Source organism: Salmo trutta, chromosome 38 (genome assembly GCF_901001165.1).
Source record: "Salmo trutta chromosome 38, fSalTru1.1, whole genome shotgun sequence".
In the NCBI taxonomy this organism is placed as follows: Eukaryota; Metazoa; Chordata; class Actinopteri; order Salmoniformes; family Salmonidae; genus Salmo; species Salmo trutta.
In genome coordinates this window covers 30,475,765-30,502,070 of record NC_042994.1, presented here as the reverse complement: position 1 = coordinate 30,502,070, position 26,306 = coordinate 30,475,765, and the positions used below count along the sequence as shown (strand labels likewise).

Here is a 26,306-nt window from a genome sequence, read left to right as displayed (position 1 = left end):
TGTTCTTGCCATAATATGGACTTGGTCTTTTACCAAATAGGGCTATCTTCAGTATACCACCCCTACCTTGTAACAACAACTGATTGGCTCAAAAGCATTAAGGAGTTAAGAAATGTCACAAATTAACTTCTAAGGTGGCACACGTGTTAATTGAAATGCATTCCAGCTGACTACCTCACGAAGCTGGTTGAGAGAATGCCAAGAGTGTGCAAAGTTGTCATCAAGGCAAAGGGTGGCTACTTTGAAGGATCTCAAATACAAAACATATTTTGATTTATTTAACACTTTTTTGGTTACTACATGATTCCATGTGGTATTTCATAGTTTTGATGTCTTCACTATTATTCTGCAATTCAGAAAATAGTAAAATTTAAGAAAAACCCTTCAACGAGTAGGTGTTCTAAAACTTTTGACCGGTAGTGTAGAATAATATATCTATAGATCAGATGTTAATGAAGCAAAACATACAAATTTGAAGTGTCTTAAGTTTAGTTTCTGTGTTCTAGACTCTTGTAAAGATAGGGGGGGTTTACTGGAACAGACAATGTAACATCCATGTTTTTAGGGAAAGGTTTTGTAAAACATGCACCTTACATCAGATCATCTTGAAACTTTCTCTCTAAATCTAACTTTCATCAAGGTTTTATATGGTCTATCGGTTTCTCTCTTTTCATTGACAGAATCCCTTTTCAGTGTTATGATATTCATAACATCCATATCCACCAGTCTATCTTCATGTCAACTAACAGAACTCTACTGGTTGTCCTGGTAACAGATACCAGTGGGCAGATCTATTGTATTTGTTCAAACTAAACTACAAAACTTACTTTGATGAGTTAAATCTGATCCTTTCTTCTCTTCTCCTCCTCTCACAGTTCCACTCAGCCCCGTTGTTTTCCTGCAGTCCACCAGCAGCACAGACACCCTCTTCATACCCAGCAGTAAGGTGCTACCAGGAGAGGCACAACACGGGGACTCCGGGAGGGAGGAAGGGCTAGCGTTGTCCTGGTAACCATAAAGAGGGGACACAGACACATATCATTATGGATGCTGATGTCACTGTTGTCATGAAGTGCTTTACAGAAACCCAGCCCAGACCCTGATAGAGCAAGCTGTATGCTAGACCAGACCAAGCTGTACCATCTGGTGTTCTGATCTGGAGAGACTCTTCTCTGCCTCGTCAGCATCAGGATGTTGTTGAGGCTCCCCAAAGGATCCACAATAGTCACGTCTCTCTCCTGGGTGAATGAGAACATCAAACAGATGGTAAACTCTAAATCACAGAGTCTTACAAGAGGCATTAATATCTCTAAACAGGGCCTAAAATGTAAAAGGGTCGTTCCACTAAATGGGTGCCTTTTGCTTCCCTATGATATTTTAAGTAGAAATGATGCACCAATATTGAATTTTAAAAGCCTGTTATATTAGATGAGAGGTACTTTAATATAGACCACATGGAGAATTCCATATATCTCATTTAAAAGACCCCAAAATATATGTACCAATGGCAGATTGCCCCTTAAACAATTCATACAGTACTGAACAACATATTCAAGTGTAGAACTTCAGTAGAATGCCCCTTTAAACCCACACATTAGTTCAACAACTGCATCGTTTGTGCCCGTTTTTAAGACAGTACTCACGGATGGTAATCGGATCTTCAGTCTCCTCCTCTTTTATTGAGATAGCCTCCTCTTCCTCTTTTACTCCAAAAGGTTCTTCCTCTTCTTTCAATGTTACGGAATCTTCCTCCTTTTTGATTCTGAAAGCTTCTACCTCCTCTTCCACTCTGACAACCTCTTTCCCATCTTCCTCTTTCACTGTAATATCATCCTCTTCTTCTTTCAATGTGACAGCCTCCTCTTCCTCCTTTTTCATCCTGAAAGCGTCTTCCTCTCCTTTCATCAGAGCTTCTTTATCCTTAGTGAGTTTATGCTCTGGGCAATTAGCCTAGTGCAGTAACAATGCAACACGTTTGCTAATTTAACAAGCAAATTACGTTGAAATGAACCAGTAGATAGGTAAACAGAATTATGTTCAAAACACTAAGAGTAATATACACAAGACTGGTCAAAAGAGGTTCAATGTTTCGTTTTTAAATTCTCTCGCAAGTTACCGCGTGGTTGAATCAGTAGTCTGTTGTCGCTGTTGAAGAAACCTCCTGTCCCGCCCACTAGATTATACGTCACGCAAGAAGCATAACCTGAAATACTCACATCGCCATCTGCTGACTGGAGTGGGTAACGCAGATTGGAAAAAACATGATTAAATATTTAATCTTGCTAACCTTGTCATGAGAAGTTATTTTTAAAACAACCAGATGTTGTTTTCTCATACTTCTTACAGCCAATACTTTCCTCCAGGGCTGACCTGCCCATTAGGTAGGATTAGGTGACAGATTGAAGAGGGTGGCATATTCAGAGATAAATTGACCAAGGCTCATCACTAACAACACATAATAACACTTCATATAATGCTGCCCAAAAACAATGAAAACTTCTCTCACCCAGTGGCATATGGGCTATTTAGGTGAGTGTTGTTGTTGCCACATGAAGCAGCGCTCACTTTGTAAAAGGCTACATGGACAGATAGGGCTCTACCTGTGTAGAACACATGTCCCTTTACCCTTCCAGGCTCTAAAGTGGCCTTTTGGTGGTGGTATAATTTGGATTCATTTTTTGTCATAGTTATTCTGAACCCACTGCTTGCAAGTCGTCGTTAAATTAGCCTAAGTGATTTGTATTTTCCTTCAACTTTCTGAAGAGGAAACAGCCAGGAAATGTCCCTGTCTGAGTGCATTTGTCTACCACTATGTGTAGCTGTTAGCGATGATGCTAACGACAACCATCTTCTGGTTGATAGAAAAGCTTTCCCAAAAACCTTGTCAATTAAATGTTAACTACAAAGTAGTCTATGTTCACCTGGCAGAATGATATCATGATTATTTGCATCAATCCAGTAGTGATTTGTTCAGCAAACTCTGCAGTCACATGTGTCTTCCCTGTGGCTCAGTTGGTAGAGCATGGTGTTTGCAACGCCAGCATGGTGTGTGCAACGCCAGGGTTGTGGGTTCGATTCACACGGGGGGCCAGTACAAAAAGAAGAAATGAAATGTATGCATTCACTACAGTAAGTCGCTCTGGATAAGAGCGTCTGCTAAATGACTAAAATGTCAAATGCTACAGAGACACCACTAACCAATTTTAGAATAAAACGGAATTAGGTTAAATTTTAACTTATTTAATAGGTCTTTACATATTCAATACATTTTCTCTCATTACTGGATTATCTAGGGATACTGTAGAGTAACAGCTGTATCCTGAAGTGACATTTAACCTCCCTGCTCCTCAATACTTCTTCCACTGCATCAAAGCTTCAGCCAAGTAGGATACATGATAGTGGAAACACATGGAGTTGGGTTGGATATAGTCATGGTAGGATACATGATAGTGGCAACACATGGAGTTGGGTTGGATATAGTCATGGTAGGATACATGATAGTGGCAACACATGGAGTTGGGTTTGATATAGTCATGGTAGGATACATGATAGTGGCAACACATGGAGTTGGGTATGATATAGTCATGGTAGGATACATGATAGTGGAAACACATGGAGTAGGGTTGGATATAGTCATGGTAGGATACATGATAGTGGAAACACATGGAGTTGGGTTGGATATAGTCATGGTAGGATACATGATAGTGGAAACACATGGAGTTGGGTTAGATATAATGGTAAGCAAAATACTTTACTCAACATATTGTGCAGCTTTCTGTTGCAGGATCTTTTTATGGGGGGGTGCCCTTTTTTGTTGACACATCACACACATGGTTATGGGCTTTAAAAAAGAAGACACCAGTACCATGTCAGATATAGTTTAAATGTATTCATATTTGAGTTTACATCCCAATAGGACACTTCAAATACATCACAGAAGACTGAAATGTACCAAAACTCCTATTGTGTTTATTGAACTGTACACTGAGATGCTCAGTTGGTCAACGTTCCCCTCCAGTGATTCCCCAACATCTTGTCAACATGTTCCCCAAAAATGGAGCAGATATCTAATACCAGTCTATCTTTATAGACATTTATCCATAACAAGGCTTAGGTGTCCCCTATAGTGTCCATTTTTTAAACATCTTTATTTTCATGCATATAACTTGTCAAAAAGCATTTTTATGACCAAATTCACATTCTTTAGTGTAGACTACATTTTTCTCATGTTTTCATGAGTGTTTGAGATTAGGTCCCCGAATGGTCAAAAACCTCAGAATAAATGATTGAGAGGATATAGACCACAAAACAAAATAAAAGATAACTGTATTGTTTACGATGTGACTTTACTAATGACGTAAACAGATCATTTTACCCCATGAATAACCTTTTACTGCAGGGGGCTAAAACAGGGGCCTTCAATGCTGCAGAAATATTTTACCCTTCCCCAGATCTGTGCCTCAACACAATCCTGTCTCGGAGCTCTACGGACAATTCCTTCAACCTCATGGCTTGGTTTTTGCTCTGACATGCACTGTCAACTGTGGGACCTTATATAGACAGGTGTGTGCCTTTCCAAATCATGTCTAATCAATTGAATTTACCACAGGTGGACTCCAATCTAGTTGTAGAAACATCTCAAGGATGATTAATGGAAACAGGATGCAGCTGAGCTCAATTTCTAGTCTCATATAGCAAACGGTCTGAATACTTATTTAAAACATTTTTTTGTGTTTAATACATTTGCAAAAATGTATAAAAAGCTTGTTTCCGCTTTGTCATTATGGGGTATTGTGTGTAGATTGCTGAGGAAATTGTTTTATTTAATCCATTTTAGAATATGGCTGTAACTTAACAAAATGTGGAAAAAGTCAAGGGGTCTGAATACTTTCCAAAGAAACTGTAAGTGATTGAGGAGAGAGCATCATTGCTATATTCTAATTAAAATCATTGACTCATAAGAGAACACATGACCAAAGCAAGGTGTGACCCATATAGAATTAAAACAACATTCATCTTAATGAGAAAAATAATCTAATAAACAAATGTGTGCATAATCAAAGACATGAAAACATTGTATTTAGCTAGGCTTTCATATGGCCAGGAAGGTAATTGAGAATAACAATAGACAATAGTTATTGTTGCTAGTTTAGCGATGAAGATAGTGAAGGTTCATGAATGTTAACGATGTGTTCACAGTCTATTCAATGTACCACAGTACTCTTCTGTAACAAGCAATATGTGGTAAATATGTTTACATACATCCATGACTGAATGGTTTCATGAACTCCTTTAAAGGTTTTGTAAGTAAGTTGTAACATGTCCTCACTCAGCAGTCTGAATTAACCTAGAGGCACCAAAACATCAATGTTTAGATACATTTGGAGATGATTCCACAAGTAAGGTGCAAAGAGCTGATTTACCTAACTCTGTACAGACCAAAGGAATTCCGAGAGCTAGCCATCCCTGAGACTGTGTATGATAACACCAACTCTTACCTCTAATGGTTATTGTAGATGTTAGCTACAGAGGGAGTTACTGTCAAAGAGCTTTATAAATGCACGTCACCACAGAGGGTCAGCCTACTTCCTGATGGAGAATGCAGGGAGGTGTACTGAACCTGTACCCATAATAAAACAAAGTGCATTATGGTCAAATGCATCTAATGGCTTTAATGAAGTGTCAGCTGCATTCATATAGATGATGTCACCATAGTCTAGGACCAGTAAGAACATCGATTGAATGATCTGCTTTGTACTATTAAGCAAAAGGCCTGACCTATTTCTATAGAAGAAGACCCTTTTAATACTCAGCATCTTAATGAACTAACTCATCAATATGTTGTTTAAAAGACAGCTTAACGTCTATACAGAAACCCAGCCTAAAACCCCAACTCAGCATCTTAATGAACTAACTTATCAATATGTTGTTTAAAAGACAGCTCAACGTCAGATACACCATACAAGGTACATTCACTTTAATCATTAGAATCATTTTTGTTCACTCTAGAAAACAACATATACTTAGTTTTACACAGATTCAATAGTAATTTAAGGTCAGTAAAGGTTTTCTGTAAAATAATGACAGCATACTGTAGTTCAGATAGAGCCTGATCAGCAGGACGGGCAATATAGTTGTTACATTCCACAGTTTCTGTGTTGTGTTTTTTTTTGTATGTGTGTGTTTCAGGAAATGGCTTCCTAGATTCCCCTAAACAGCTGGTTGGTCAGCCCCATTGCAGATTGGAGATGACCCCGCCCTCTCGTCAGGGGATACAGCTGTCTGCAATTAGACTCCTTCTCCAGCTGTATATAAGCCAGTGTTTCTTTACTCAGGGAGAGCTGATGGTTAGGTTCTGTGTTGGTTGTTTCTCAGCAAGCGCTGATGGTTAGGTTCTGTGTTGGTTATATCCTGTGTTGGTTGTTGCTCAGGGAGAGCTGATGGTTATATCCTGTGTTGGTTGTTTCTCAGGGAGAGCTGATGGTTAGGTTCTGTGTTGGTTGTTGCTCAGGGAGAGCTGATGGTTAGGTTCTGTGTTGGTTGTTGCTCAGGGAGAGCTGATGGTTAGGTTCTGTGTTGGTTATATCCTGTATTGGTTGTTGCTCAGGGAGGGCTGATGGTTATATCCTGTGTTGGTTGTTGCTCAGGGAGAGCTGGTGGTTATATCCTGTGTTGGTTGTTTCTCAGGGAGAGCTGGTGGTTATATCCTGTGTTGGTTGTTGCTCAGGGAGAGCTGATGGTTATATCCTGTGTTGGTTGTTGCTCAGTTTTTTTGTGAAGTATTTTGTCACCAGTCCTGCGGAGGTATGTTTATGCCCAAAGGACTGTTTTGATTATTGAAATGGTTTGTATATTTCTGTTTTTGTTCCCAGGGGGTAAGGGGAAGGCACCTAGGGAGTGCTTAGGCAAGAGGCCTGCGGGCATACATAACCCCTGGTCTATGCACACTAGGTAAGACCTGGGCGGACCACCCCCTGTATTTTGGGTAGCGCACCAGGTGGTGCTAAAAGATTAGGTAAGTAGTGGGTAGGCAGGTAAGGTAGGAGAGGGGGCTATAACTTACTTTCTTTGCTTTGGTTCTGTCCAGCCCCTTCTCCCCAAATTTAACATGTGAAGGAAAAAATAAATTCCCAGTAAAGGGTAAATTCTCTGCCTTTGTCATCCTTACCCGCACCTACAGTCCCATTCATCACGTGGAGTTGAGTGGCAGCAGGGCGTTGCGTACTCTCTACCTAGAGGCGTACGTAACAATAGTACACAACTATATCGTCTGCATGCAAGTAGCAGTTTATTTTGACAAAATATTGTTAATGTATACAATATAGTTGTTTATTAGACATTCTAACATAACCCAATGCCTAGGTATTAAAGATTTTATATGCAACATTTGAACAACAATTTTCACCACCCTTGGGTTATGATGTATATGACATGACAAGATACATTGGCTACTTTAGTAATCTTTTTTTATTGACATGTTTATAATCCAAAAGTATGTTTTTAGACAGGAGGGAAATACTGTTTATGTCAAACTGTAGAAAACAAGAACCTTTGGTGAATCAAGGACTCCCTGATATTTTATAAAGTACACATGTCCAGAAGGCTGGTTCTGACAATAAACAAACTTTTCCGTTTCAAACGAGGCTGTCAAGACAGGACCGTACTCTAGTACTAAACTATTACACTGTTATGTACTAATGTACTAGTATCTAAGATGTTAAGGAATATCTACAAGGTGAACATGTACACAATATAACACATTCCCACAGCATCTAAGGATGCATATACAGACACTGACATTGTATTTTGTTATGTGACAGTAGTTAAGTATACAGAACCAGTCAAAAGTTTGGACACCTACTCATTCAAGGATTTTTACTATTTTCTACATTGTAGAATAATAGATGAAGACATCAAAACTATGAAGTAGCAGTGAAGTCCTATTACCAGTCAGATAGGAAGTAGCAGTGAAGTCCTATTACCAGTCAGATAGGAAGTAGCAGTGAAGTCCTATTACCAGTCAGATAGGAAGTAGCAGTGAAGTCATATTACCAGTCAGATAGGAAGTAGCAGTGAAGTCCTATTACCAGTCAGATAGGAAGTAGCAGTGAAGTCCTATTACCAGTCAGATAGGAAGTAGCAGTGAAGTCCTATTACCAGTCAGACAGGAAGTAGCAGTGAAGTCCTATTACCAGTCAGATAGGAAGTAGCAGTGAAGTCCTATTACCAGTCAGATAGGAAGTAGCAGTGAAGTCCTATTACCAGTCAGATAGGAAGTAGCAGTGAAGTCCTATTACCAGTCAGGTAGGAAGTAGCAGTGAAGTCCTATTACCAGTCAGATAGGAAGTAGCAGTGAAGTCCTATTACCAGTCAGGTAGGAAGTAGCAGTGAAGTCCTATTACTAGTCAGATAGGAAGTAACAGTGTCAACACTGCCAAGTGGCTGGGATGTCCTCCACTGAGTCCACAGTCCTCTCCACCATAAACACCTCCACCACCGTCTGTTGTCTGCACACCTCTGACCACAGATCAAATCAAATGTTATTGGTCTCATACACATATTTCTCAGATGTTATCGTGGGTGTAGTGAAACAGTGCTGTAATATCTAACAATACAAAACATGCAAACCCAGACAATTCATTTACTTAACCTTTATTTAACTAGGCAAGTCAGTTAAGAACAAATTCTTATTTACAATGACAGCCTAGCCCAGCCAAACCCGGAAGACGCTGGGTCAATTGTGTGCCGCCTTATAGGACTCCCAATCACTGCCGGATGTGATGCAGCCTGAGATGTGTCTAAGACACTGAGATGCAGTGTCTTAGACCCCTGCGCCACTCGGGAGCCCAAAGGATGAAGAAATATAGAAATAGTAGAACGAGCAATGACAGAGTCCGGAATATAAATATATACAGTTAGTTTACAATGTATATGATGGTGTGTATAGACATTATAGACCGTATATGAATATAAAAGGTGTGAACAGCAGTAGTTATATAGGATGAGCCTGGACTCGAATACAGGGTGGAGTACTGGGTGGTAGATGGCTAGTAACAGTGACTAAAGTTCAGGGCAGGGTACTGGGCGGAGGCCGGCTAGTGGTGACTATTTAACAGTCTGATGACCTGGAAATAAACCACACATTAACCACACAATAAGTATTGTGGTGGCAGCAGCATGTTATGGGTATGCATGTCACCGGCAGGGACTGGGGAGTTTGTCAGGATCAAAATAAATATGAAAGGAGCAAAGCCCAGGTAAAAAGTTTGAGGAAAACCCACCTCAGTCTTCTGAAAACCTAACCCTGGGATAGGATTTTATTTTTCTGAGGGACAATCACACAAATGTTTACGCAAAAGACCAGAATGGCTTTCCAAGACCTGTTGAGTGTTCCTAAGGGGTCTGTTCTCAGTCCTGACTTAAATCTGCTGGAAAAAAATAATCAGAGACAAATCAGGTTTAAATATCACTGTCCATCAATTAGCAATTTTGACCAAATCTATGGATATATGTTGCCCCAAGAGTTGCGAAAAGTTGAATCTTAATGACAACTATTCACAGCTGTAATGGCTGCCAAACATGCTTCCACAAAGTATTAACTCAGGGGGGGGTTATCCAATTATGACATATAAAAATACAAGTCCTGTACATGTTCTATAAAATCTAATTTAATACCTACCTATAGTCACTGTTCAGCCTTAACTATGGAGTGGGATATCAGCCACCTCAGTAACAACCACAGAACACAAATATATATAGTTTACACAAACATTAGCATCTTAGCTCTTATTGCAGGACTTTGACTCTGGTACATCACCTCCCCAGTCAACCTATTGTGTGCATTGAACATTCATAGTGGACTGTACACCATCACCAATCACAACTTCCTGTTTCCATCACAGCGGTTGTGATTCATTTGTTTTTATAATTATACGGTATGACTTTACTCACACTTTGTCTGGAAACGTTGTTAATCAAGCTATATACAGCTTAATTATTTTCCCCTCAGGAAGCTCCGATAAACAGTGGTTGTAGAGTACTGCTGCCACCACCAGGCCTGGAGGGCATTTTGACTTTGGTGTTAGCTAGCTGTGTTAGCTAGAGCTGTGTCAGCTAGAGCTGTGTCAGCTAGAGCTGTGTCAGCTAGCTGTGTCAGCTAGCTAACTGGCTACTGATCAACCTATTGTGTGTATTGAACATTCATATTGGACTGTAGCAGCTAGCTAACTGGCTACTGATCAACCTATTGTGTGTATTGAACATTCATATTGGACTGTAGCAGCTAGCTAACAGACAACCGATCAACCTATTGTGTGTATTGAACATTCATATTGGACAGCCTTACCTATAGAGTAGCACCACTACCCATCAGCCCATTCTCTTCTTGACGTCAAAGCTGCAGTGTATTGTTGCTACAGGAGTTTATGATTAATAATCCTATTTATTTCAAGCCCCACTAATATGTCACCATACTATTCCTTTAAAGCCCCTCTGTCAGATATAAATCATCAGAGTGGGAAACCAACTGAAATGTAAACAATGGAACAAATGCATCACATCCAAATATCATTTGATTATCTGTAGTGCTGGAGGAAAGACACACCCAGATAAACACACAGTTTAAAAATGGACCCTTTAAACACATGGAATATGATCTACTCTATATTCAAACTGACATACTCCATATTCAATTCATGATTTCTAATAAAAACATACACATATATTTGTGAGTATACTTGGTACATTGGTATAAACAAGTAAACAGTCAACATTATAAGACAATGGGAGCACTGTGTATGTTCTCTGATGAATTTTATGTCAATGTGATGTGACATATCAATTTACACACTAGGAGAAGTAATTCTTCTCTCCTGTGTGGATTTTCACATGACGATTAAGTGACTGTGATGAGTAATATGTCTTCCCACAGTCTGAGCATTTGTAAGGCTTCTCCCCTGTGTGCAGTCTCATGTGCTCATGAGATTTCAGGTTTGCTAACTGATTAAAAATCTTTCCACACTGGGCACAATTGTATGGCTTCTCCCCTGTATGTATTCGCTCATGAGCTTTCAGGTTTTGTAACCGGTTAAAACGCTTTCCACAATGGGTGCAGTGGTAAGGCTTCTCCCCAGTGTGTATTCGCTCGTGAGCTTTCAGTTTTCCTAAATTGTTAAAACTGGTTCCACACCAGGTGCAATGGAAAGGATTCTCCCCAGTGTGTATTCGCTCATGAGCTTTCATGTTTCCTAACTCTGTGAAACTCTTTTCACAGTGGGAGCAATGGTATGGCTTCTCTCCTGTGTGTGTCCTCTCATGTCTTTTCAGGCTTCCTAGCCTGGTAAACCTAGTTCCACACTGGGAGCAGTGGTAAGGCTTCTCCCCGGTGTGTATTCGCTCATGGACTTTCAGTCTTCCTAACTGGTTAAAACTCTTTCCACACTGGGAGCAGAGGTGTCGTCTTGCTGGTTTGGACGTCCCTGGTTCCTCCGGGTTTGTTTTTTCTCCTGCCAAAGACAGTGTTTATTTAAAGAGAGACCTGAATGAAACCTTCACATGATAAAACTGCCTTGCTATGAGGTTTAATCCAAATCAGATCCCTCAATAATCTGAAGCCAGTTTTCAAACATTTCATCATTTAAAACAATCTTGGTGTGATTTTTTAAAAATAAATGATGTTGTAGAGCTTCCTGGTAATTACTGATAATATGTTTACTTCTTTTATTAATTCTGTTTTATAAGTCAGATCATAAAAAACTCTCCTCCTCATGGAGATGCACCAGATTTGCCAGTTCTTGCTGTGAGATGTTACCACACTCTTCCACCAAGGCACCTGCAAGTTCCCGGACATTTCTGGGGGAATGGCCCTAGCCCTCATCCTCCGATCCAACAGGTCCCAGACGTGCTCAATGGGATTGAGATCCGGGCTCTTCGCTGGCCATGGCAGAACACTGACATTCCTGTCTTGCAGGAAATCACGCACAGAATGAGCAGTATGGCTGGTGGCATTGTCATGCTGGAGGGTCATGTCAGGATGAGCCTGCAGGAAGGGTACCACATAAGGGAGGAGGATGTCTTCCCTGTAACGCACAGCGTTGCGATTGCCTGCTTTACAACAAGCTCAGTCCGATGATGCTGTGACACACCGCCCCAGACAATGACCGACCCTCCACCTCCAAATCGATCCCGCTCCAGAGTACAGGCCTCGGTGTAACGCTCATTCCTTCGGCGATAAACACGAATCCGACCATCACCCCTGTTGAGACAAAACCGCGACTCGTCAGTGAAGAGCACTTTTTGCCAGTCCTGTCTGGTCCAGCGACGGTGGGTTTGTGCCCATAGGCAACGTTGTTGCCGGTGATGTCTGGGGAGGACCTGCCTTACAACAGGCCTACAAGCCCTCAGTCCAGCCTCTCTCAGCCTATTGCGGACAGTCTGAGCACTGATGGAGGGATTGTGTGTTCCTGGTGTAACTCGGGCAGTTGTTGTTGCCATCCTGTACCTGTCCAGCAGGTGTGTTGTTCGGATGTACCGATCCTGTGCAGGTGTTGTTACACGTGGTCAGCCACTGCGAGGACGATCAGCTGTCCGTCCTGTCTCCCCGTAGCACTGTCTTAGGCTTCTCACAGTACGGACATTGCAAATTATTTCCCTGGCCACATCTGCAGTCCTCATGCCTCCTTGCAGCATGCCTAAGGAACGTTCACGCAGATGAGCAGGGACCCTGGGAATCTTTCTTTTGGTGTTTTTCAGAGTCAGTAGAAAGGCCTCTTTAGAGTCCTAAGTTTTCATAACTGTGACCTTAATTTCCTACCGTCTGTAAGCTGTTTGTGTCTTAACGACCGTTCCACAGGTGCATGATCATTCATTGTTTATGGTTCATTGAACAAGCATGGAAAACAGTGTTTAAACCCTTTACAATGAAGATCTGTGAAGTTATTTGGATTATTATGATTTATCTTTGAAATATTTTTTTTTGCAGCTGTTTCAGCACAACACTACAGGGAGAGAGAGGAGGAGAGGGAAAACTACACTGGACTAGTTTCAATGTATGGAATCACTTAGGAGTTTCTGGATTCTGGGTAAACTTCTCCTTTAAAGCATCAGACTCCATAATGTTTCATCATTAGATGCTACAGTCCTCCTTTAAGACTCCATAATGTTTCATCATTAGATACTACAGTCCTCCTTTAAGACTCCATAATGTTTCATCATTAGATACTACAGTCCTCCTTTAAGACTTCATAATGTTTCATCATTAGATGCTAAAGTCCTCCTTTAAGACTCCATAATGTTTCATCATTAGATGCTACAGTCCTCCAACAATGGGTGTCATATGAATCTTTACCACATGCTCTGTAATAGGAGTAGTATTTTTCCTTGACTAACCTGTACCGGTACCCCCTGTATACAGCCTCCACATTGACTCAGTACCGGTACCCCCTGTATACAGCCTCCACATTGACTCAGTACCGGTACCCCCTGTATACAGCCTCCACATTGACTCTGTACCGGTACCCCCTGTATACAGCCTCCACATTGACTCTGTACCGGTAATACCTGTATACAGCCTCCACATTGACTCTGTACCGGTAATACCTGTATACAGCCTCCACATTGACTCTGTACCGGTAATACCTGTATATAGCCTCCACATTGACTCTGTACCGGTACCCCCTGTATATAGCCTCCACATTGACTCTGTACCGGTACCCCCTGTATACAGCCTCCACATTGACTCTGTACCGGTAATACCTGTATATAGCCTCCACATTGACTCTGTACCGGTAATACCTGTATACAGCCTCCACATTGACTCAGTACCGGTACCCCCTGTATACAGCCTCCACATTGACTCTGTACCGGTAATACCTGTATACAGCCTCCACATTGACTCTGTACCGGTAATACCTGTATACAGCCTCCACATTGACTCTGTACCGGTAATACCTGTATATAGCCTCCACATTGACTCTGTACCGGTACCCCCTGTATATAGCCTCCACATTGACTCTGTACCGGTACCCCCTGTATACAGCCTCCACATTGACTCTGTACCGGTAATACCTGTATATAGCCTCCACATTGACTCTGTACCGGTAATACCTGTATACAGCCTCCACATTGACTCTGTACCGGTAATACCTGTATACAGCCTCCACATTGACTCTGTACCGGTAATACCTGTATAAAGCCTCCACATTGACTCTGTACCGGTAATACCTGTATACAGCCTCCACATTGACTCTGTACCGGTAATACCTGTATAAAGCCTCCACATTGACTCTGTACCGGTAATACCTGTATACAGCCTCCACATTGACTCAGTACCGGTAATACCTGTATAAAGCCTCGCTACTGTTATTTTACTGCTGCTCTTTAATTATTCTTTACTTATCTATTTTTTTCTTAAAACTGCAGTGTTGGTTAAGGGCTTGTAAGTAAGCATTTGACAGTAAGGTTGTATTCATCGCATGTGACAAATAAAATAACATTTGATTTGTATTTTGATTTCGTTCAAACATTTCTTACAATTTATGAATATTGACAAATATAGAGATTTTGTATATATTGTTTAACATAATATACTGTAATGCCAAGTCTAGACAGGATCATCCCTCTGAGGTCTGCCATAGAGCTCATATACTCTCTGATGCCAAGACAGGATCATCCCTCAGAGGTCCCCACTCTACTCACCGTATGTGTAGTGATGTCCAGTCAGTAGAACCTCATGAAGGTACATCACCACAACATGCTGCATTACAGATCTCTTGAACAGAGATGCCTTTGAACAATGCCTATGTTGTAACCATACCTCTGGTGGATTGAGCCATCAAGCCCTCCGGAGGTGTCAGATCCTTGCTACTATAGAAACTCATGAAGGTTTGGGGGTGGAACTCATTATACGGATGTAATGGCTAAAGTAAAGCGGTTTTAAACGAGAGAAATGTAATTTCTATTCTTTCCAGCGGCTCCAGCAGTGGAAATGGCCTGAAGCACAATAGAAAATTCCCAAAATGGGACTAGCTGTTTGGGTACTGGGCGTAGGTGACCCTTCATAAAACAACAGATCAGGGGGTGTTCCCCCACTGTATTGTTGTTGCAGCCTAAATGGCAGCTGTTGGGGAAAAATCCAGCTCTTTTGTAATTTTCCAGTACCCATGTTGGAGAGTCTCCAGTCACCTGGTGATTTTCCAGTACCCATGTTGGAGAGTCTCCAGTCACCTGGTGATTTTCCAGTACCCATGTTGGAGAGTCTCCAGTCACCTGGTGATTTTCCAGTACCCATGTTGGAGAGTCTCCAGTCACCTGGTGATTTTCCAGTACCCATGTTGGAGAGTCTCCAGTCACCTGGTGATTTTCCAGTACCCATGTTGGAGAGTCTCCAGTCACCTGGTGATTTTCCAGTACCCATGTTGGAGAGTCTCCAGTCACCTGGTGATTTTCCAGTACCAATACTATTTCCTTTGGAAGTAGGAAGAAGAAGCAATATAAGGTTTAACATTAGACATGTGTAAGCAGAATGAAGGTGGAAACCATGTGGATGTACAGGAATGGTCCAACATAGAGTTATAACTACTAGACATGAAGAAACAGAACTAAGAGGTATCTATGTAAATAAGCTAAGCTGAGCCAATTTGGGGCCACATAGAATCTAGTCAAGGTTACTAGACAGGCCAAGGGTTAATCATTTCCAAGTGACACAGACCTGAACTGGTGTGGGACAATGACTATGCATTTTTACCAACCAATACAGGGGCCAAAAGCTATGTATATGTATTGGGAAGACATGGTTGTATTAATTGGAAATGTACTTATACTGGGAACATATGTCATAAATGTATTATTTTTAATAGTGAACCTGTGGTTGCGCCACCAATATAATCTAAACTGAGTCAGATGTTGGCGTAAACAAGCCAGAATTAAAACAGAAAGATAATGGTGGCGCACGGCCAAGGGGAGTTAATCATTTACATAGAAAGGAGGGAACGTGTCTAGTGGAAATGTATAAATACTGATGTTTTGAACAAGACAAATCAATCGTTCCATGGAATTGCTCAGCTTCTGTTACTTTTGTAATAAAGTCTATTTGAATTCACAAGCTCCGGTATCTGAGAAATATTGGATTCAATATTTCCACAACACAAATACACCTTTATAGTTGAAAAGGCTTTCCCTTGTCAGAAAGCAGAGTAGCTCTGAAACAGAGCAAACAAAGGGACTGATGTTTCTGATCTCACCATCTGTTAAATACACACCACTTATTGTGCTATAGTGAGTGTGTGGCTCTAGCACTCTGAATAGAGTTAATTATCAAGGAGGGCGGTGACGTGTGTTGAGAAGCAGAGGCTCACTAGTTTGAGTCCAGTATGGGGACAGTGGAGGAAGCTAAACTGTTAGCAGCACACTGATGTCAGTTACATATGAAATTAATAAAGTTAGTCATTTCCAAATGAAACCATGTTCTGTAAGGTCTATATGTTGGAGTTCAGGCTTTATTTGACCTGTTAAAGTAGGAAATGTAAGGAGTTTTGTCCAAGACCAAAAAAAGAAGCTTTTCATTTAATCATATTTCATAGCTTTTAGAAAAAGGCTTACGGAGCTTGTTATAAAAAAATATTTCACATTTTTAACAAGTTGTGTAGATCAGATGTTAATGAAGCAATACAGACCACATTGAAGTGTCTGGAGTTTTGTCTGCCTCTTCTAGAGTCTTGTAAAGATAGGGGTGTTGACTGGGACAGCTTTAAGGTTTCTATTTTTTAATTACCGTTTATATTTTTAGTTTTTCCCCCCCTCGCTCGACTTTTTTCATTCAACTTTTTCACTCCGGACGCTTTATCTGGACGTGGTTCGTCAGGACCTCCACCAGCCGAAGCTAAGTAGTAACATTAACATGAGGCCTTCTAATTACAGTCACTGTACTCATAATATACAGAAGAACGATCGCCTTATGGTGAGGAGAGCTGTGCTGCAAGCCCAGCTTCAGACGGAGCCGTTAGGCAAGGGTAATTTCAGTGTCGGAAAGGATGAAACAGCGTCTGTGCCACCAGTAAGTACAGATAGTAACGTTACTATAAACCCCCTCGCACAGTCCCAGCAGCCGGACAACTTTCTCATGGCTTCTGGAGGGAAATGCTGTAGGAATGCTCAACCGGTGTCGCTCATTCAGCCGATAGAAACTTTCAACCGGTTCTCCTCATTAAGCAGCGAGTCAGAGGCCGAGCCTTCTCTGGTCTCTACTCCTCCCATTACGGGGTCTGAGACGCCAAAGCCTCTCACCATTTGCTCTGACAAATTGAAAACCCTAGTCATTGGTGACTCCATTACCTGCAGACTTAAAACAAATCATCCAGTGATCATACACTGTTTACCAGGGGGCAGGGCTACTGACGTTAAGGCTAATCTGAAGATGGTGCTGGCTAAAGCTAAAACTGGCGAGTGTAGAGAGTATAGAGATATTGTTATCCACGTCGGCACCAACGATGTTAGGATGAAACAGTCAGAGGTCACCAAGCGCAACATAGCTTCAGCGTGTAAATCAGCTAGAAAGATGTCGGCATCGAGTAATTGTCTCAGGCCCCCTCCCAGTTAGGGGGAGTGATGAGCTCTACAAGCAGAGTCTCACAACTCAATCGCTGGTTGAAAACTGTTTTCTGCCCCTCCCAAAAGATAGAATTTGTAGATAATTGGCCCGCTTTCTGGGACTCACCCACAAACAGGACCAAGCCTGGCCTGTTGAGGAGTGACGGACTCCATCCTAGCTGGAGGGGTGCTCTCATCTTATCTACGAACATAGACAGGGCTCTAACTCCTCTAGCTCCACAATGAGATAGGGTGCAGGCCAGGAAGCACAGCCTGCCAGCTTAGTGAAGTCTGCCACTAGCACAGTCAGTGTAGTCAGCTCAGCTATCCCCATTGAGAACGTGTCTGTGCCTCGACCTAGGTTGGGGAAAACTAAACATGGCGGTGTTCGCCTTAGCAATCTCACTGGAATAAAGACCTCCTCCATTCCTGCCATTATTGAAAGAGATTGTGATACCTCACATCTCAAAATAGAGCTACTTAATGTTAGATCCCTCACTTCCAAGGCAGTTATAGTCAATGAACTAACCACTGATCATAATCTTGATGTGATTGGCCTGACTGAAACATGGCTTAAGCCTGATGAATTTACTGTGTTAAATGGGGCCTCACCTCCTGGTTACACTAGTGACCATATCCCCCGTGCATCCTGCAAAGGCGGAGGTGTTGCTAACATTTATGATAGCAAATTTCAATTTACAAAAAAAAATATGTTTTTGTCTTTTGAGCTTCTAGTCATGAAATCTATGCAGCCGACTCAATCACTTTTTATAGCTACTGTTTACAGGCCTCCTGGGCCATATACAGCGTTCCTCACTGAGTTGCCTGAATTCCTAATCGGACATTGTAGTCATGGCAGATAATATTCACATTTTTGGTGACTTTAACATTCACATGGAAAAGTCCACAGACCCACTCCAAAAGGCTTTTGGAGCCATCATCGACTCAGTGGGTTTTGTCAAACATATCTCCGGACCTACTCACTGCCACAGTCATACTCTGGACCTAGTTTTGTCCCGTGGAATAAATGTTGTGGATCTTAATGTTTTTCCTCATAATCCTGGGCTATCGGACCACCATTTTATTACGTTTGCAATCGCAAAACATAATCTGCTCAGACCCCAACCAAGGATCATCAAAAGTCGTGCAATAAATTCTCAGACAACCCAAAGATTCTCAGACAACCCAAAGATTGCTAGATGCCCTTCTAGACTCCCTCCGCCTACCCAAGGACGTCAGAGTACAAAAATCAGTTAAACACCTAACTGAGGAACTCAATTTAACCTTGCGCAATAGTCTAGATGCAGTCGCACCCCTAAAAACAAAAAACATTTGTCAAAAGAAACTAGCTCCCTGGTATACAGAAAATACACGAGCTTTGAAGCAAGCTTCCAGAAAATTGTAATGGAAATGGCGCCACACCAAACTGGAAGTCTTCTCCAACTAGCTTGGAAAGACAGTACCGTGCAGGATCGAAGAGCCCTCACTGCTGCTCGATCATCCTATTTTTCCAACTTAATTTAGGAAAATAAGAACAATCCAAAATGTATTTTTGATACTGTCGCAAAGCTAACTAAAAAGCAGCATTCCCCAAGAGAGGGTGGCTTTCACCTCAGCAGTGATAAATTCATGAACTTCTTCGAGGAAAAGATCATGATCATTAGAAAGCAAATTACGGACTCCTCTTTAAATTTGAGTATTCCTCTAAAGCTCAGTTGTCCTGAGTCTGCACAACTCTGCCAGGACCTAGGATCAAGGGAGACACTAAAGTGTTTTAGTACTATATCTCTTGACACATTGATTAAAATAATCATGGCCTCTAAACCTTCAAGCTGCATACTGGACCATATTCCAACTAAACTACTGAAAGAGCTGCTTCCTGTGCTTGGCCCTCCTATGTTGAACATAATAAACGGCTCTCTATCCACCGGATGTGTACCAAACTCACTAAAAGTGGCAGTAATAAAGCCTCTCTTGAAAAAGCCAAACCCGGACGCAGAAAAAATTTAAAACTATCGACATATATCGAATCTCCCACTCCTCTCAAAATGTTTTGAAAAAGCTGTTGCGCAGAAATTCACTGCCTTCCTGAAGACAAACAATGTATACGAAATGCTTCAGTCTGGTTTTAGACCCCATCATAGCACTGAGACCGCACTTGTGAAGGTGGTAAATTACCTTTTAATGGCGTCAGACCGAGGCTCTGCATCTGTCCTCGTGCTCCGAGACCTTAGTGCTGCTTTTGATACCATCGATCACCACATTCTTTTGGAGAGATTGGAAACCCAAATTGGTCTACACGGACAAGTTCTGGCCTGGTTTAGATCTTATCTGTCGGAAAGATATCCGTTTGTCTCTGTGGATGGTTTGTCCTCTGACAAATCAACTGTAAATTCTGGTGATCCGTTCCGTTTAAGGACCACTATAGTTTTCTCTATATATTTTACCTCTTGGTGATGTCATTCGGAAACATAATGTTACATTTCACTGCATTGCGGATGACACACAGCTGTACATTTCGATGAAACATGGTGAAGCCCCAAAATTGCCCTCCCTGGAAGCCTGTGTTTCAAACATAAGGAAGTGGATGGCTGCAAATGTTCTACTTTTAAACTCGGGACAAAACAGAGATGCTTGTTCTTGGTCTCAAGAAACAAAGAGATCTTCTGTTGAATCTGACAATTAATCTTGATGGTTGTACAGTCGTCTCAAGTAAAACTGTGAAGAACTTCGGCGTTACTCTGGACCCTGATCTCTCTTTTGACGAACATATCAAGACTGTTTCAAGGACAGCTTTTTTCCATCTACGTAACATTGCAAAAATCAGAAGCTTTCTGTCCAAAAATGATGCAGAAGAATTAATCCATGCTTTTGTCACTTCTAGGTTAGACTACTACAATGCTCTACTTTCCGGCTACCCGGATAAAGCACTAAATAAACTTCAGTTAGTGCTAAACACGGCTGCTAGAATATTGACTAGAACCAAAACATTTGATCATATTACTCCAGTGCTAGCCTCTCTACACTGGCTTCCTGTTAAGGCAAGGTCTGACTTCAAGGTTTTACTGCTAACCTACAAAGCATTACATGGGCTTGCTCCTACCTATCTTTTCGATTTGGTCCTGCCGTACATACCTACACGTACGCTACGGTCACAAAACGCAGGCCTCCTTACTGTCCCTAAAATTTCTAAACAAACAGCTGGAGGCAGGGCTTTCTCCTATAGAGCTCAATTTTTATGGAATCGTCTGCCTACCCATGTGAGAGACACAGACTCGATCTCAACATTTAAGTCTTTATTGAAGACTCATCTCTTCAGTAGGTCCTATGATTGAGTGTAGTCTGGCCCAGGAGTGTGAAGGTGAACGGAAAGGCACTGGAGCAACGAACCGCTCTTGCTGTCTCTGCCTGGCCGGTTCCCCTCTCTCCACTTGGATTCTCTGCCTCTAACCCTATTACAGGGACTGAGTCACTGGCTTACTGGTGCTCTTCCATGCCGTCCCTAGGAGGGGTGCGTCACTTGAGTGGGTTGAGTAACTGACATGATCTTCCTGTCCGGGTTGGCGCCCCCCCTTGGGTTGTGCTGTGGCGGAGATCTTTGTGGGCTATACTCGGCCTTGTCTCAGGATGGTAAGTTGGTGGTGGGAGATATCCCTCTAGCGGTGTGGGGGCTGTGCTTTGGCAAAGTGGTTGGGGTTATATCCTGCCTGTTTGGACCTGTCAGGGGGTATCGTTGGATGGGGCCACAGTGTCTCCCGATCCCTCCTGTCTCAGCCTCCAGTATTTATGCTGCGGTAGTTTGTGTCGGGGGGCTAGGGTCAGTCTGTTATATCTGGAGTATTTCTCCTGTCTTATCCGATGTCCTGTGTGAATTTATGCTCTCTCTAATTCTCTCTTTCTCTCGGAGGACCTGAGCCCTAGGACCATGCCTCAGGACTACCTGGCCTGATGACTCCTTGCTGTCCCCCAGTCCACCTGGCCGTGCTGCTGCTCCAGTTTCAACTGTTCTGCCTGCGGCTATGGAACCCTGACCTGTTCACCGGACATGCTACCTGTCCCAGACCTGCTGTTTTCAACTCTCTGGAGACAGCAGGAGTGGTAGAGATACTCTGAATGATCGGCAATGAAAAGCCAACTGCCATTTACTCCTGAAGTGCTGACCTGTTGCACCCTCGACAACCACTGTGATTATTATTATTTGACCCTGCTGGTCATCTATGAACATTTGAACATCTTGGCCATGTTCTGTTAAAATCTCCACCCAGCACAGCCAGAAGAGGACTGGCCACCCCTCATAGCCTGGTTCCTCTCTAGGTTTCTTCCTAGGTTCTGGCCTTTCTAGGGAGTTTTTCCTAGCCACCGTGCTTCTACACCTGCATTGCTTGCTGTTTGGGGTTTTAGGCTGGGTTTCTGTACAGTCGTGGCCAAAAATTTGGAGAATGACACAAATATTAATTTCCACAAAGTTTGCTGCTTCAGTGTCTTTGGATATTTTTGTCAGATGTTACTATGGAATACAGAAGTATAATTACAAGCATTTCATAAGTGTCAAATGCTTTTATTGACAATTACATGAAGTTGATGCAAAGAGTCAATATTTGCATTGCTGACCCTTTTTCAAAACCTACGCAATCCACCCTGGCATGCTGTCAGTTAACTTCTGGGCCTCATCCTGACTGATGGCAGCCCATTCTTGCATAATCAATGCTTGGAGTTTGTCAGAATTTGTGGGTTTTCGGATGCTGTCGTGGAAAATTGTCTTAAAACCTGTTGGGGCTAGGGGGCAGTATTTGCCCGGCCGGATAAAAAACGTACCCGATTTAATCTGGTTACTACTCCTGCCCAGTAACTAGAATATGCATAAAATTGTTTGTTTTGGATAGAAAACACCCTAAAGTTTCTAAAACTGTTTGAATGTTGTCTGTGAGTATAACAGAACTCATTTGGCAGGCCAAAACCTGAGAAGATTCCAAACAGGAAGCGCTCTCTCTGACCATTTCATGGCCTTCTTGATCATCTCTAACCAAAACAGGGGATCTCTGGCATGACGTGACATTTTCTAACGCTCCCATAGGCTCTCAGAAGGCGCCAGAAAGCTGAATGGTGGCTTTGCAGGCCCTGGCTGAAAAACATTAGCGCATTTTGTAAGTGGTCGATCTGAGAACAATGAGACTGGGGCGCGCGTGCCCGAGCTGACACCATGTTTACTTTCTCTCTCTTTGAACGAAAACAACCACTCCTGGTCGGAATATTATTGCTTTTTTACGAGAAAAATTGCATAAAAATTGATTTTAAACAGCGGTTGACATGCTTCGAAGTACGGTAATGGAATATTTAGAATTTTTTTGTCACGAAACGCGTCGGGCGCATCACCCTTATTTACCCTTCGGATAGTGTCTTGAACGCACTAACAAAACGGCGCTATTTGGATATAACTATGGATTATTTGGGACCAAACCAACATTTGTTATTGAAGTAGAAGTCCTGGGAGTGCATTCTGACGAAGAACAGCAAAGGTAATAACATTTTTCTTATAGTAAATCTGACTTTGGTGAGGGCTAAACTTGGTGGGTGTCTAAATAGCTAGCCCTGTGATGCCGGGCTATCTACTTAGAATATTGCAAAATGTGCTTTCACCGAAAAGCTATTTTAAAATCGGACATAGCGAGTGCATATAGGAGTTCTGTATCTATAATAATTAAAATAATTGTTATGTTTTTTTGTTAACGTTTATCGTGAGTAATTTAGTAAATTCACCGGAAGTGTTCGGTGGGAATGCTAGTCACATGCTAGTCACATGCTAATGTAAAAAGCTGGTTTTTGATATAAATATGAACTTGATTGAACAAAACATGCATGTATTGTATAACATAATGTCCTAGGTGTGTCATCTGATGAAGATCATCAAAGGTTAGTGCTGCATTTAGCTGTGGTTTGGGTTTATGTGACATTATATGCTAGCTTGAAAAATGGGTGTCTGATTATTTCTGGCTGGGTACTCTGCTGACATAATCTAATGTTTTGCTTTCGTTGTAAAGCCTTTTTGAAATCGGACAGTGTGGTTAGATTAACGAGAGTCTTGTCTTTAAAATGGTGTAAAATAGTCATATGTTTGAGAAATTGAAGTAATAGCATTTCTAAGGTATTTGAATATCGCGCCACGGGATTACACTGGCTGTTGAGTAGGTAGCGTCCCACCTAGCCCATAGAGGTTAAGAACATAATACTCTTACAAGAACTTGTGAATTCAATATAGACTTTAATACAGAGTAGCAAAGCCGAGCCCTTCCATGGAAGGACCCTATTACACACGTAACAGAGCCAAGCCCCTCCATGGAAAAGACTACATTCTCATATTACAGAGTCCTATCTTTATAGGATTCTGTCTTTGCATAACGTATAGAGTCCCCTCCCTCTATATGAAAATAGCTTCCCTTGACCGTTCTTTACCATTATCTCTCCATATCAGTTGTTGCTTGTTGACGCCCACATCTGACAGCTGTATAGATTATAATGCTAGCAGGGCCTCCTCATGTGGTACAAAAATAATGCATGCACTGCATGCTCATGTGTGGTCCTCTTGCCGCCATCCTTTTCTCTGTGCCCCTTTGTCTGACTATCTTGAATGTATTTGGGGCCCTTTCTGCATAACTCAAGTACAGTTGTCAGGTCGCTATGCCTCCCACCGTGGCCTGTTGCTCTATTAGAACCAGATGTCTTCTTCTCCTCCTATAGCCAATGTATTTATGTTCTTTCTCCTTCAGCACAGCTGCTTATCTCCCACAATGCCCCAAACAATCGGAAAGGGGATTAATCAGAGAAAATGACTTTACCCCAGTCCTCAGCAGTCCAATCCCTGTACCTTTTGCTGAATATCAGTCTGTCCCTGATGTTTTTCCTGGAGAGAAATGGCTTCTTTGCTGCCCTTCTTGACACCAGGCCATCCTCCAAAAGTCTTCGCCTCACTGTGCGTGCAGATGCAGTCACACCTACCTGCTGCCATTCCTGAGCAAGCTCTGTACTGGTGGTGCCCCGAACCCCCAGCTGAATCAACTTTATGGGATGACGTTACTGGCGCTTGCTGGACTTTCTTGGACGCCCTGAAGCCTTTTTCACAACAATTGAACCGCTCTCCTTTATGTTCTTGATGATCCGATAAATTGTTTATTTAGTTGCAATCTTACTGGCAGCAATATCCTTGCCTGTGAAGGGATTCAGTTCATTTGCATGGCAAAGAAGGACGTTGCAATTGATTGCAATTCATCTGATCACTCTTCATAACATTCTGGAGTATATGCAAATTGCCATCATACAAACTGAGACAGCAAACTTTGTGAAAATGTATATTTGTGTCATTCTCAAAACTTTTGGCCACGACTGTACAGCACGTTGAGATATCAGCTGATGTAAGAAGGGCTTTATAAATACCTTTGATTGATTGATGTTTTTAGGAAAAGTTTTTGTAAAACATGCACCTTACATCAGATCATCTTGAAACTTTCTCTCTAAAGCTAACTTTCATCAAGGTTTTATAGTCTATTGGTTTCTCGCTTTTCATTGGCAGAATCCTTTTTCAGTGTTATGATATTCATATGATATCAATTTACACCAGTCTATCTTCATGTCAACAGAACTCTGCTGGTTGTCCTGGTAACAGATACCAGTGGGCAGATCTATTTTATTTGTTCAAACTAAACTACAGCACTTACTTTGATGTGTCAAATCTGATCCTTTCTTCTCTTCTCCTCCTCTCACAGTTCCACTCAGCCCCGTTGTTTTCCTGCAGTCCACCAGCAGCACAGACAAACTCTTCAAACCCAGCAGTAAGGTGCTACCGGGAGAGGCACGACACAGGGACTCCGGGAGGGAGGAAGAGCTAGCGTTGTCCTGGTAACCATAAAGAGGAGACACAGACACATATCATTATGGATGCTGATGCCACTGTTGTCATAAAGTGCTTTACAGAAACCCAGCCCAGACCCAGATAGAGCAAGCTGTATGCTAGACCAGACCAAGCTGTACCATCTGGTGTTCTGATCTGGAGGGACTCTTCTCTGCCTCGTCAGCATCAGGATGTTGTTGAGGCTCCCCAGAGGATCCACAATAGTCATGTCTCTCTCCTGTGTGAATGAGAACATCAAACAGATGGTAAACTTACGACCGTCTATTACAATCATACGGTCTTACAAGAGGCATTAATATCTCTAAACAGGGCCAAATACGGGCATTTTCATGATCATGATTTCCTAAAATACTGTTTGTGTTGCAAATGTCAAGGGTTGTTCCACGAAATTTGTGCCTTTTGCATGCCTTTGAAATTTTAAGTAGAAATTACACACCAATATTGAATTTTAAAAGCCTGTTATATTAGATGAGGTGAACTTTAATATAGACCATATGGAGAATTGAATAAATATATGTACTAATGGCAGATTGCATTAACAATTTATACAGTACTGAACAACATATTCAAGTGTTGTTCAGTAGAATGCCCCACAGTTCAACAACGACATAGTTTGTGCCCCTGTTTTTAAGACAGTACTCACTGGTGTTAATCAGATCTTCTGTCTCCTCTTTCACTGCCAAAACGTCTTCCTTCTTCACCTTTATTGAGATAGCATCCTCTTCCTCTCTAAAAGGTTCTTTCTCTTCTTTCACGAAAACATCCTCCTCTTCTTCTTTCACGACAATGTTCAGCGCCAGAGCTTCTTTCTCCATACAAC

At 41.9% G+C, this 26,306-nt stretch overlaps 1 protein-coding gene and 1 pseudogene across 1 annotated transcript; both read right to left on the bottom strand.

The window, feature by feature from the left end:
* Window positions 1-1,186, bottom strand: part of LOC115178587 (zinc finger protein 271-like) — a 40,945-nt pseudogene extending 39,759 nt beyond the window's left edge.
* A 9,235-nt stretch (window positions 1,187-10,421) lies between these two features.
* On the bottom strand, window positions 10,422-25,633 carry LOC115177691 (gastrula zinc finger protein XlCGF7.1-like). The gene is made up of 3 exons (XM_029738639.1): window positions 25,606-25,633; window positions 25,293-25,470; window positions 10,422-11,504 (listed from the first exon to the last, which is right to left on the bottom strand). Exons 1-3 carry the CDS (start codon window positions 25,606-25,608, stop codon window positions 10,849-10,851), a joined length of 837 nt encoding a protein of 278 aa, XP_029594499.1. The 5' UTR covers window positions 25,609-25,633; the 3' UTR covers window positions 10,422-10,848.
* Between the last annotated feature and the right edge of the window lie 673 nt (window positions 25,634-26,306).